The 14,494-nt window shown below is 44.5% G+C and overlaps 1 protein-coding gene across 1 annotated transcript in view; it reads left to right on the top strand.

Moving 5' to 3' along the window:
* Nucleotides 1–6,094: 6,094 nt before the first annotated feature.
* The window catches only part of CRTAM (cytotoxic and regulatory T cell molecule), a 27,501-nt gene continuing 19,101 nt past the window's right edge, over nucleotides 6,095–14,494 (top strand). The window contains exons 1-2 of the mRNA XM_040483344.1: nucleotides 6,095–6,155; nucleotides 13,977–14,123. Of these exons, the coding sequence (XP_040339278.1) occupies nucleotides 6,110–6,155; nucleotides 13,977–14,123 (193 nt within the window). The 5' untranslated portion in view covers nucleotides 6,095–6,109. The remainder of the gene's footprint in view (nucleotides 6,156–13,976; nucleotides 14,124–14,494) is intronic.

Raw genomic sequence — 14,494 nt, forward strand, 5'->3', positions numbered from 1 at the left:
CACGTGGGGAAATCCCATCTCGCTTCTGACCCTTTAAACAAGCCACCTTTCACGCACTTCATCAATGTCTCCCTTTTCAGTTTTTTTTTCCCCCTCCCTCTGACAACCGACGTTGGCCAACGCGATGGCAGGAAAGAGAAGATGTCTGTTTCTCTAAAATCTGTCCCCATGCCCCCACCCCCTGAAATGTGACTTCCTATTAGTGCTGGAACACAGTAGGAGGATTTCATTAAATGAAGATCAAAATGACCCGCTGGCTGTCAGTTGCAAGGCCTCCCACATGCAAGGTGGCCAGCAGACCCTGTCCCATCAGAGTACAGATAACAGGTCACCCCATGACCACCGCACTCCAACCTCGTCTTTTCCTTCCACCCGGCTAAGCAGCCACCAGAGCCACCTTCTGCTGAACCCCCTGTGGGCTGCAGGGTGAAGAGGGGGTGGAAAGAACCGAGCAAACCACAACTGTGTGTCACTCAGGGTCACCGGCCTGCCTTCCGGCACTGCCCCCACGGGCCATTTTAAACCTCAGACCACTGGACTATGGTGACGTGTGTCAAGGTCTGTGACAAGTTAGATATCACACCGGTGGGTGAAAAAGATACACTCATCTTCGCCCACAGTGCAATTTAAAGCAAGGTCTCCTAGGGGCGCCCAGGTGGCTCTGTCGGTTGAGCATCCAACTTCAGCTTAGGTCATCATCTCACGGATGGTGAGTTCGAGCCCCGCATCAGGCTCGCTGCTGTCAGCCCGTCAGTACAGAGCCCACTTTGGATCCCCCTCTCTCTGCCCCTCCCCTGCTCTCTCAAAAACAAACAAACATTAAAAGAATAAAGCGGGGTCTCCCTTAATGCTCCGGAAGAATGAGAAGTCAAACATCCTTTGAGGTTTGAGAGCAAAAAGAACATCTCAGATGGAGAGTCTGTCCTTTCATTCGCTCCCTCATTTGACAATGTATTTCAAGTGCTGTCGTGGGGTCAGGTTCCCCAGGTCAGGTGTTGAGAAGGAGATTTGTGTGCACAGGTTTATGGGAGATGCTTTTGGGGAGGACACTTGTGAAGGAAGCAAGATGGAGCAAAGCAAGATACTGGAGTGAAACACAGGGACGACAAAGGCCTCTCCGGATCCGGATCCTGCAGAGAGGTCGGGAGCTAGAATGTTTCCCTTCGGAGCGGCTCCGTCTTGGGACAAAGAGGACAGAACTGCTAAGTCCCTTCCTGAGTGCCCCATGCTGGAGGGAGGATGTTGGGTGAGATGGGTCTATCCCACCGAGAGCAATTCCCAGACCCAGCTGGCATGTCCCATCCCTTCAGCTGCTGGGGGATCAAGGGAGAATCTGGGGGGGGCACGTCAGAGTATACACCCCGAGTGCCAACTGAGGACCAGCACTTAATTTAACTAACTTGAACTTTTTGGTCTGAATGAGATCATGAGAAGCAAATATGGGAATATACTAGGTTCTCTTTGTCTATTACATTGAATCAGTTCTGGGGTGACTCTAAATAATTATTTAAAAACTACACCATGATAGGGGCACCTGGGGGGCTCAGTCGGTCAAGCATCCAACTCCTGGCTTCGGCTCGGTCATGATGTCGCGGTTCGTGAGTTTGAGCCCCAAATTGGGCTCTGTGCTGGCGGTACGGAGGCTGCTGGGGATTCTCTGTCTCCCTCTCTCTCTCTGCCCCTTCTCTGCTTGTTCTCTCTCTTCTCTCAAGATAAATAAACTTTAAAATAGTTTAAAAATAAAAACAAACAAAAAAAACCTCTACTATGGCAAACAACCCTGAAATGCAGCTACAGGTGAACAGGGAAACAAACCATGGTACATTTATAGAATGAGCCACTTCTCAGCCCTAGAATGAATGAACCCTCAACACACGCTAACATCACAGATGAACCTCAAAATATGTCGAGCAAAAGAAGATAAAAGGAAGTACACACTGTATGATCTCATTTATGTAACTTCTAGAAAATTAAAACTAATTGATGGAGACAGAAAGCAGATCTGTGGCGGCTTCAAGGTGGGAGGTGATGGAGGGGACAGGGGAGCGGGTTACGACACGCAGGAAGAAACTTGTAGGTGTAATGGGGATGTTCGCTATCGTGACCGGGCATATGCACACGTGAACATTTATCAAATTGTACACCTCAAATACATACTGCTCCTTATGTCAATTACACCTCAATAAAACTATTTTTATTATTTTTATTGTTTATTTTTTGAGAGAGAAAGAGGGCATGGGTGGGGGAGGGGCAGAGAGGGAGAGAGAGACTCTCAAGCAGGCTCCATGGTCAGTGCAGAGCCCAACATGGGATCGATCCCACGAATTGTGAGATCACGACCTGAGCTGAAATCGAGAGTCGGATGCTTAACCAACCGAGCCACCCAGGTGCCCCAAGAAGGCTATTTTTAAAAACATTTTTTGCTGGGAAAGGACCCGTGCCAGCAGGCCTCAGGGACAAGGTAGAGAGAAACAAACCCTGTTTTCGGGAAGCTTGGAGTCCACCAAAGGAGACAGAGGCGTATTCAAAGACACATAATGCAAGTCACGATAAAAACCAGTATAATAACAAAGAAAAAGAAAAGCTCTCATGGGGCAAAGAAAAGCGGAGAGGTGACTTCTTTCTAGGAGTACTGAGGCTAGTAATGGCTAACTATGTGCCAGGCACTACGTACATTAATTTAATTCTTACAGCAACCATATAAGTGGGTGCTGTCATTATACCCATTTCACAGGTGAGGAAACTGAGGCTTTGGCTCCAGAATCCATGTTCTTAATCGCTATCACTACTCCTCCCTGATTTGATCTGGGCCTTGGAAGATAACCAGAATCTCCCCAGAGAACAAAGGCAATTTTTGGCAGAGAGGGCAGTATGAACTCTGACCCAGTAAGACTACGACTACAAAGGGGCACCTGGGTGACTCCGTTGGTTAAGCGTCTGACCTCAGCTCAGGTCATGATCTCACAGTTTGGGAGTTCGAGCCCCACATCAGGCTCTCCACTGTCAGCCTACTTCTGGTCCTCTGTCTCCTTCTCTCTGCCCCTCCCCCACTGGTGTTTTCTCTCTCTCTCTCTCTCTCTCTAAAAAAATAAAGCTAGTATCCTCAAAAACATTATAAAAAAATAAAAAAGACTACGACTACAAAAAAATGTATTGTATGCCTGAAATACAGCAAGAATTTTCTAGGAGTATATTTTGGGCCAGGGTAGAAAAGGGGGTTGAAAAGTAGATTGGGGCCAGGGTGTGAATGGCCTTCAATGTAGTGCATGAGTATATTTTGGACTACACTGTAATTTTAGTTTCAATGTCAGGATATTTTATTCTCTGGTCACCTGAGTCCTATGTTCATTCTGTTTTCACCCATGTTTCCATACATTTTTACCCAACAGAGAAAATTACAGAAAACCACCACTGGGAAAGAGAGAAGCAGAGTGACCCTTCAGAGTGATTAATTCTACCTGAATTTAATTCAGAGCTGGACCATGATTTTTTTTTCCACTGGCTTAAAATGAAACGTCCCATGATGACATGTTTACTTGTTTCCTGTAAAAGTGGTTTTGGCCCTCCTCACACATTCATGTTAGACGATGTGTTCATGATCTGGAAAATCAGTATCTAGGTCCAGACATGATGCTGGTTCCATGATGGCCCATGTGACACGAGACCGGAAGTAAACTTCTTTCCCTCTGTGCTTTGAGAGGAAGTGTTAGAAAATCCTGTAAGGAACAGCACTCTTCCAGGTGAAAATGTGAGAAACTAACCATAAGCAATTCACACCTCCCATGGGAGGCCCACAGAGAGCCTTACACATGTTCCTTGGGCTTTCTTAAGGGGGTAGGAGACAGGGTACAAAAATAAGGCATCACCCTAAAGCAAGGACATGGCAGCAACAGGAAAATCAGATGCTCAGACACCACACAGCCTTAAATACAAAAACTGGAAGTAACTGGAGAGAATTTCATGTGGGAAAAAAATAAAAATCAGACCAAAGACTTAAGTCTTGGTTTGTCTTCTCAGCTCTGCCACTGACTGTCCCGTCTAGCAAACTCCTTAATTCTCTATTTTAAAAACGGTATAATAAGGGGCACCCGGGTGGCTCAGTCTGTTGAGCGCCCAACTCTTGATTTCAGCTCAGGTCGTGATCCCAGGGTGGTGCGATCGAGCCCTGCACTGGGTTCTGCACTGAGCACAGAGCCTGCCAACTTTCCCTCTGCTCCTCTCCACCGCTCGTACTCCCTATAAAATTTTTAAAAAGAATAAAATAAAAAATGGTACAATGCAACCTATCCATTCCCTGCTTCCATAAGCAAGTCAATATATGTCAATATAGTCAACAAGCAATTTATGGAGAATCGTCTAGGACCCTAGCCACACCGGCCAGTAGCAGGGTGAAGGCTAGCTCCCACATGTCTTGATTTCTGTTCCAGAACACTGTCAGTGTTGCTCAAACTTGACTTACGATACCCTGGAGAGCTTGTTAAACACACAGGTAGCTCCTGATTCAAGTGAGAATCTGACTTAATCGGTCTGGGGCTGACCCTAGCAAACTGCCTTTTTTGGCTAGAGGCCCAAGGCATTTTTATCATCATGCAATTCGAGAAACATCCCATTATATCATGTTATGCCCTACAACAAATACAATTTTCTCTCCTCTTTTCAATCTGTTTCTACCCGTTAAAATAGGTTAAATATTTGAAAAACATTTTCGGTGGATAGAATTTTCCCTCCCCAAAGTATCAACACATTTACAGAATAGCAGCACTCAGGTTTGTTGGTTTTAAACTTTATTATTTTTTTTTAATTTTTTTTTCAACGTTTATTTATTTTTGGGACAGAGAGAGACAGAGCATGAACGGGCGAGGGGCAGAGAGAGAGGGAGACACAGAATCGGAAACAGGCTCCAGGCTCTGAGCCATCAGCCCAGAGCCCGACGCGGGGCTCGAACTCACAGACCGCGAGATCGTGACCTGGCTGAAGTCGGACGCTTAACCGACTGCGCCACTCAGGCGCCCCTAAACTTTATTATTTTTTAAAGTAATTTCTACACCCAACGTGGGGCTTGAACTCATGACCCCAAGATCAAGAGTCGCATATTCTGTCAACTGAACCAGCCAGGCATCCCATCAAGACTCATTTTAATTAAAACCAGAAAATATTATTTCCTTTATAATTTGTCAAACATTGCAGACTAGACTATTTTCGAACCAGAAGTCTAACCATAAGCACTTGGCTGTGTGTCCTGGAAAAAATGAAATAACGTATCTCAATTTGCCCAATTAATGACAGTTCAATACCAAAATAGTTCATTTGCCAGTTGTCACCCCCTACGAGATCATATTCTCCTTGAAAGCAAGGAATTTATCTTTTATATGCGATATCTTGGAACAATACATACTAGATAGATGGCTGGATAGATGCAGAGATGGCTGGATGGATGGGTGGATGGATGGATGAAGATTTTTTAAATGATCAAATAACGTGACTGAATTCTAGCCCCTGAAAACCATTATACATTATTGTCAGAATTAGAAACAAAATATTCACAAAGGCTCAGCATGGAGAACAGACAGAGGGTTCCTGGAGGGGTGGTGGGAGGGGGGGATGGGCTAAAGGGGGAAGGGGCATTAAGGAATCTACTCCTGAAATCACTGTTGCACTAGATGCTAACTCACTTGGATGTAAATTAAAATAAATAAATAAAAACAAATAAAATAAATCGTCTATCACCATCAATACACTAGAAAAGTAAAAATAAGATTACGTCACTACACGGGGAAATTTTAATCTCTCTCCCACCCCTCCTCCCCCAAAAAAGCCTCACAACTAGTAGATTTACCAGTACTTCCCACGTGTGGCAGAGTGATCTGTGCCACCAACACATCACTCACACCTCTCCACGATCGCGATGACACATGTGGTCCCCTAAATGTTCCATCTGGAGGTATTTTGGGGGCAGCGAACTAAGAGGGGGCTTCCAGAGCCAATGGGGGCGGTGAGACACGTGAGGTCACAAAGCTCCTGCCTCTCCCCCTTCAAAAGAAACCACTCTGCTCCATTTATTTCAGAATCTAGAGGAAGTTGACGAAGTATGACAACAGCACGGCACAGTATGTGGTGGAGACTTTGCAGCTTGCTGGCTTGCTTCCCCTTACAAGGTAAGCCCTTAGAGCTCATTTTTTATGGCACTCAGTCGACCTGGTATGTTACCAAATCTACCCATCAGTCAGCTGCATTCACAGTGGACCTACCACAGAAGGCAACCCAGGTAAATATGTTAATGCTTTCCAAGGTACACCAAGATCTCACAGGGAGGGATGTTACTGCTTTATTTAACCTGTTGTTCAATTGCTAACCGGGATGGAAAAGGGTCACTGTAGCATGCGTCTCTGTGGGATCTGTGTTACGGCAAAATGTAACAAACAGGCTCCTTAGGCTCTGTGTTGTAAGGGTCGACCAGTTGAAAAGGCATCAGTTTTGGATTTTAAAAACTTCCTCACTGAATAAGACTTAGCCAGATAATTTCTCTAAAAACTCAATTTCTGGGGGCGCCTGGGAGGCTCAGTCCGCTAAGTGTCTGACTTTGGCTCGTCATGATCTCGCGGTCCGTGGGTTCAAGCCCCGCATCAGGCTCTGTGCTGACAGCTCAGAGCCAGGAGCCTGCTTCGGATTCTGTGTCTCCCTCCCTCTCTGCCCCTCCCATGCTCGCGCTCTCTCTCTCAAAAATAAATAAACATTTAATAAAAGAAAACTCAATTTCTGTATCTTGAAACGAAGAATGATTAAAAATGCTGGGCCAACCAACTCACATTTTTACAAGGATCAAATTTCAAACGTGAAAGCACTTTGAAAATGCCAAAGGCTAGCTATACAACTCTTAATTAGTTCCGAGATATTAATGAGCCTCATGAAAAGTTCCTGCTTATTTTTGGAGTCAGTTATACTTTACCTTTTAATTTTTTTATGTTTTTATTTTTGAGAGAGAGAGAGAGAGAGAGCGAGCGAGCATGAGTGGGGGAGGGGCAGAGACAGAGGGAGACACAGAATTCGAAGCAGGCTCCAGGCTCCGAGCTGTCAATACCAAGCCTGACGCAGGGCTGGAACTCACTGACAGCGAGATCATGACCTGAGCGGAAGTCGGGCACTTAACCGATTGAGCCAGCCAGGTGCCCCTATTATACTCTACATTTTATTATAATTTCCCATTTTGATTTTTGATGCTCACTTAATTCTAATGTAGCAATAGGAAAATTAAAACTATTGTTACCTTTTTAGCCTGCTCAAACGGGAGGCAGGATATAGGTGTCTTTAAATCTCTGATTGCAAGTTGTACCAAATTCTTGCAAAAGAAGCTATGCAGAAGTGTATTGCTGGCTGTGTTTGTTTGCAAATATTGAGCTGAACTGTAGTTACGTTTCAGGTAATGCACCTGTCCTTCCAATCTACATTCACGATACAACCGCATCTGAATGACATTATTTTAAAAAACTCGATTTCCTATTTTACATAGTCCTTCAATTTCCTACTTTATACAATTAAATGAAGTGCTTTCTTTTTTGGTCCCTCTACCCTGAGGCACATAATATGAATTCAATATTGGTAGTAATATTAGTTTCTTCAATAAGTGGCTTAAAGAACAGCTCAAACATTCAGGAGAAGTACATTTAGATAGATAAAATTAGAATGTTTTTTCAATTATTCCAAAGTTTGAAGCCTTTAACAGACCTTAATTTTTTGAGGATTCAAGTTATTGCCTCAGAAAAGTACCACACAAAAAAAGTTTTTAAAGGCAGTAATAATCACGTCTTAAGGTAAACCTGAGACAACTTTTTTAGAATGTAAATTATTCAAATACTATTTATAAAGACGGTAGAAAAAGCTATTCACTGTGCCATGCACAGTGTTGGGCACTTTTATCAGTTACATCTAATCCTAGCAAAGATACTGAGGTATTAATATCCCTGGGGCACCTGGGTGGCTTAGTCTGTTGAGCCTCTGACTTCGGCTCAGGTCTTGATCTTGCAGTTCGTGAGTTCGAGCCCCACATCGGGCTCCCTGCCCTCAGCCTGTCAGTGCAGAGCCTGCTTTAGATCCTCTGTTCCCTTCTCTCTGCCCCTCCCCCACTTGCGCGCTCCCAAAAACAAACAAACATTTAATATCCCTAATTTACATGAGAATAGAGAGTTTAAAAGAAGTTAGATAACCCGCCTAAGTTTTCACAGGTAGTCAATCAGCTTACGCAGCACTTACGTATTTTCTTTTTTTTTTTTTTTTTTAATGTTTATTTATTTTTGAGACAGAGAGAGAGAGCATGAATGAGAGAGGGTCAGAGAGAGGGAGACACAGAATCGGAAACAGGCTCCAGGCTCTGAGCCATCAGCCCAGAGCCTGACGCGGGGCTCGAACTCACGGACCGCGAGATCGTGACCTGGCTGAAGTCGGACGCTTAACCGACTGCGCCACCCAGGCGCCCCGCACTTACGTATTTTCTAATGAAACATTTAGAGTGTGTGTGTGTGTGTGTGTGTGTGTCTTTCTACCAGGCTGTGATAGAAAGTGTTTCCTAATGTAGATCAAAAGTTTGATAGCCACTGATCTATACAGTTTGGAAGATGTGTAATTGAAAAATCCCAACCTGGAAACTCACCCAAAGGGCCACCCAGAAGGGATCTAGACTTAATGGTATTAAGCACAAACTGTCCCCTCTGACCTCACCTTGCTCAGGCCCATCAGAGTCCCAAATAGGAAAGGGGCTGGTCGTGTTGCTTTCCTATTGGCAAAAAAAGGCAGCAAATCATCAATTCTGGCAACACTGGACACTGCAGGCTGTTTTTAGCTATGAACTATGGGAAGATGACTGCACCTGCTTCCACCAGGGCAACTTCTAACTAAGGCCGCCAAGAATTATAGACAAGAAAAGTCCCATAATCTCAGAGCCTCCCTCTTTTCAAGGCTACCACTCACATAAAGAGCCTTTAGGATGGGTAAAACGCAGTTCAAGAACGAACAATTTTTCAAAATTCATCCCATTCACCTACACTGTGGATGATGAGACTCCCGCTATTCTGGTCTTTAGTGGAGGGTAGGATATAGGAAACAAAGAACAGTTGCAAATATAAGGTTCTGTTGATACGCCTGTTGGTAATTCCCAAGTGTGTTGATACTTGGAGAGGTCTTCTTGAAAGCCATATTGGAGGGGCGCCTGTGGCTCAGTTGGTTGAGTGACCGACTTCGGCTCAGGTCATGATCTTGCAGTTTGTGAGTTTGAGCCCCACGTTGGGCTCTGTGCTGACAGCTCAGGGCATGGAGCCTGTTTCGGATTCTGTGTCTCCCCCTGTCTCTACCTTCTGCTCATGCTCTGTGTCTCTCTGTCTCTCAATAATAAATAAACGTTTAAAAAAAAAAAAAAAGAAAAGAAAGCCATATTGGAAATAGTTTAATTTGGGCCGAGCCAGATTCATTGTCACCCTCATAACTTTCTCTGTTGATTCTATCTCAAAAAACTAAATAGTAAGCATTTTTCATAACGATCTAAATTGAAGCACTTTTTTGTCTACTACCGCATAATAGTCGTGTAAATAGGGCTCTGATTTGAGACAATTCATTCTGTGTCTCTGGTGTTAATTTAACTCAAGCTTTTCTATGCAACATAACAATAACAGAGCTAAGCTTATATCCTGTTATAGTGTTTAGTCATGAATATATACATTTCTTCATCTTTTTAGCTACTGACTCAGCTAATACTTAAAATCTTCCTTTGTGTAAGGCCCTGGGACTGTAAAATGAATGAATGGCAAACAACCTTTCCACGAGAAGTCTGCAATCTACACACAGAGACATACTTGTAACCAAATAACTACAAAGTAATGTGCCAAGTGCTATAACAAGAGTCCATTCAGAAACTTTGAGGGTCTTAGAGGAGAGGGCAGGTCATTGTGATGGAAGGAGGAGGCTAAAGACTCATTAGGCAGGTTCGACAAAAGCCAGATAATCTGAGTTGAGTCCTGGAGGGGATAAGAAATGTATCCAGGATGACAGAACAGCATGAAGGTAAAGTATCTTCTTGACCCTGAACCTGGCAGTGGCTGGCGACGACATTAGTTAACACAAGCAAGAGCTGGGACAGAGCAGGTGGCGTATCTGTGTAAGACGCGTCTGGAGCATAGGGGGACGTGAGAGATGATGATTTCCAATGGGGCGTGATGAGTCTGGGTCCCTGCAGGACAGACGTGCTCGGTTCTGGAGTTTTAAAATGTGCCGCACGCAATAACTGGGCTACTAAGGTAAGAACAAGAAAGAACATCTTATTCGTTCTTCGATCTACATGATAGCCCCTAGTAAAGGGGAGAGCAGACATGGCAACTCCCAAAATCTCGGGGGGACATCAAGGAATCTTAGGCACTGCACAGGTCTTATCCGTGGATGCCTGCGTAGGTGGTGGTCACTGATGCTTGCCCTTTTGCCTGAGGGCTGGTCACACAGGCTTTGGCGTGTGGCCATTCCACTGATAGGACAATTAGTTCGTGAGGTTGGGGGTGGAGACGATGGTGAAGGTCACAGGTTCTACTTCCATATATAAACCAGTCCCGATCTATGAGCCCAGAGTCAACTAGCAGCCTCATAACACGTGGCCTTACATGGATGGATGGATCTGGTCAGAAGTCAATAATCCACTCAGTAGACACGACCTACTAACAGTAAGCGGTGACCTCCCAGGAGAAACTCCACAGCCATTCACTGCCAAGCTTTGCTCCCCGGTATCTGTGGAGCCGTGTCGCGTGCTAACCTGCAGACTGGAACCCTGAGGCCCAGCTGGGGAGCACTAGGAAGGGGACGCAGCCCTCAGGATCTACATAAGAAAGGCCAAGGAAGGGTGCACAAGCATAGACATGTTTAGAGCCTACAGGGGAGGAAGTGGTGAACAAAGAAGGTAACCCACACCCCATCCCTCTGACAAAGAAGGTGAAAGTTGGACTCCAAAACTTAGATGAAAAAGAAAATGTAAAGAAGAGTTCCCCCTCAGCGTGCAGTGGCAATGAGAGAATCCTGGGGAACTTTCCCTCAGAAGGCGTCCCATGAAAAGTCAGGTACAGGTGTCTTCCTCTTCTACCCTTTAGCGGGCCCTTGACACAGTGAACAGTATTTTTAAGCACCGCAGCTGAAGCAGTGTGGGCCTGTGGCTTCTCACTGGAGCCATTCTTCCTTTCTACAAAGACTTCCTGTCTCAAAACTAAACAAGGGGTCCACATGGTAACACTGCAAGAGAAATGAGCTGGTCAAGCTAAAGGCAAGGCTTGGAGCAGAGTCACAAAAACAGCCTATGTCTCCAACGCAGCCCTTTCCATCTGAAACCCAGGCATTTATAGTTGTGGTAGGTCAGTTGGCCGATATTACATTCTCAACAGGAGTAAACTGATCTTAGGAGATACAATTCTTTATAGCATATGCTAAGAAGTCATACTGTATTTCATTACAATTTTTTTTAATGTATTTACTTATTTTGAGAGAGAGAGAGAGTATGTGGGGTGGGGGTGGGAGGGCAGAGAGAGAGGAGAGAGAGAGAGAATCCCAAGCAGGGATGACAGCGTGGAGCCCAACGCGGGGATTGAACCCACGAACTGTGAGATCGTGACCTGAGCTGAAACCAAGAGTCGGACGCTTAACTGATTGAGCTACCCAGGCGCCCCTCGTTATAATTTTTTACATTGTAAGACTCAAATAACGCAATTTCACTCAAAAGCATGCATCTCGAGAAAAAGATATCTTTAAAATGGAAGCCATTCATTCACAAACAGGCTACCGATACATATCACTGCTTCTATTTCCCCAAATACAGGCTTCCTGTCTAGACCATCACTTTACCGAAAGGTAAGAACTTGGGCAAAACTTCCAAGTATCAATTTCTGGCCTGAAGGATGAAATCAGGGCATGTTGCTTAACAGCGGTCTTTTATTCTATCATTGATTCAACGTAGTGCCTTCCCTCCTGTCTCTCAGTATTCTTATTAACAACAGGAGACCAAAGACATCTGCCCATCGCCGGCATTATGGTGCCATCATGAAAGCTGGCATTAAACCATTACTTTTCAAGCTCACACTGTGATAGCTTCTGTAAGGAATGAATTTTAGAGAAATATGACATAGTCACTGCCCTCTAGAAACTTCAACCTGTGGGAAGCAGGCTAACCCAAGAACTAGAAAGTAAAGCGAGAATCATAATGGAATGATTATGGAAGCGATAGAAGGTAGACAGTTTCAGATTCAATTTCTTGGCTCAGAAGTTGTTTAACCTTAGTTCCATTCTCATTTCAAAGCATCTCTACTAATATTATCCCTATTACTCAATTGTGGGTTGATTTTATAGATAAAAATATTTCCAAATGACCCAACCTAAGCAGAATTCAGGGCTTATGCTTCAACGCTCTTAGGAAAACACGGTATCTTTTTATTGACTCTTCATTGTTCATTATAGTATTGACTGATGATATGGGTATTTTTCCATTAGAACGCAAGCAAACTTTTTTCCCATGGAAGTCAATACAAATGCAATACAACAATTCTGGGTTATTATTGCCAGGGGCCAGATGGAAATTAATGGCCTAGAAATGGAACAAACTAAAAAGTCTGCACCAATTAATTCCCAGGGCTCTCCAAAGCACTTTTCCTAATACTTGAAATTTATCACAAGGAAATAAACTCCTTTTTTCCTTTCCCTCTTTTTTTTTTTTAAGGTTTCAGATGATGGAGTAAAACTCATTACATTTGCTATTCATAATTTATAACCCCACGGTATTCTTCTGTTTACGGAAGTGTTTTGTACTTTCATTGATAACAATTGTCTTCTCCTTAAAAACAAAAAAAAAATTTTTTTTTTAATTTAAAACTTGAAGAATGGATGGCAGCCAAATCAGCAGTAAATCCAATTTATTATTATAATTTTTTTTTTTTTTTTATCAATTTCCTTTTTTGGGAGGATACATTTGCAGCTGTTTACGACCAATTGTTTACCATTCTCTGGGGGCTGTGATTCGGGAAACTAGTCTCTCGTGTTTGCCTGGAGAAAGTGCTGCTGTGGAAAATTAAATTGGAAGAGATGTTAGAACATCATTCCTCTGGCACAGCAGCTCTTTTGCAGGTGGGGGCCTCCCTGCTCCTGTGAAGGGCAGCTCCCTAATTCACAAGAGCGCCGCTTAGAATTCCAGACACGCTGCTTATACTTCAAGCCAGAGGAGCTTGCTTCATAAACGGAGGCCAGAGAGGCTGAGTTTTCTGGTCTCATCATTGAGACAGTCTGACCTAGTTACATGACCGTGGACTTGGAAGACCACAGACATGGGTCCAGATCCCAGCTCCAGGACCTGTGTGACCATCAGCCTCTACTCCCTCATCTGTAGAGCCAGCGAAGTAACTCGCTCTTTATAGGATTATTTCGAAAGTTAAATTAAATATAGGTTTGACGTGGCCTGGCTGAGTTTCTGGGCTACGAGAGAGCAGGCGCCCGATGGATGTTGTTCAACGTTTTCCTTTATTTCCTATCAAAATCGCACCCCTTCAGGACACATCCTACCGTCGCTACCTACAGTGCTGTCTCCTTTGTACTGACTTACGTTTTGTTTCTATAAGAAGTATGTAATGAGAGGGGCCCAGGTGGCTCAGTTGGTTGAGCGACCGACTCTTGATTTCAGCTCAGATCATGATCTCACGGTCTGTGAGATCGAGCCCCACATCGGGCTCTGCGCGGACAGCGTGGAGCCTGCTTGGGATTCTCGCTCTCTGCCGCAACCCCGCTTGCTCTCTCTCTCAAAATAAATAAATAAAAAATTTTCAAAATGTTTATTGGAAAAAAAAAAAAGTACGTAATGAATGACTGAATGAACGAAGGAGGTTGTGCTGAGGAGGAGGTTGCGTTGACCCTGCCTCAGCTTGGGAGTGCCTTGCCCCATTGGCAGCCTGACTGTCTCCACTTCTCTTCCTCTGCAGAAGCCTTTCTGACCAACCACACAGAAACAGTCACCGTGGAGGAAGGCCAGACGCTCACTCTCAAGTGTGTCGTTTCTCAGGGGAAGACCACATCCCTGCAGTGGCTGGCCCCATCAGGGTTCACCATTTTTTTCAACGAGCATCCTGGTAAGTGAAAAAAACAAAAAACAAACAAACAAACAAAAGAAACAATCGCCACCAGATGGCAACCTGAGGGATTTTCCAGACAGACAAGCTGGTGTGGGATAGAAACCAGCATGAGTCACCCCAACGATGGGCTTGGCCCACCTACGATTATGCGGGGATCACACCCAGCAGCCTATCATTTTACACACAGCTGCTTTTTTTGACAGGAAGTCTGAAATGGAAACCCCCCCCCAGAATGATTGGTAAAGGGGGCTCAAATTACAAAGCACGTTTCCATGCCCGCACCTTACCCCCACCTCGCTTTTTCACTCTCAGCAGCGCCATGACAGGCAGGCAGGAGACTGACTAGAGGCCCTTTGTCCCCCGGCAGC

The sequence above is a fragment of the Herpailurus yagouaroundi genome, unplaced genomic scaffold, assembly GCF_014898765.1.
Source record: "Herpailurus yagouaroundi ecotype Mexico unplaced genomic scaffold, PumYag 161, whole genome shotgun sequence".
NCBI lineage: Eukaryota > Metazoa > Chordata > Mammalia > Carnivora > Felidae > Herpailurus > Herpailurus yagouaroundi.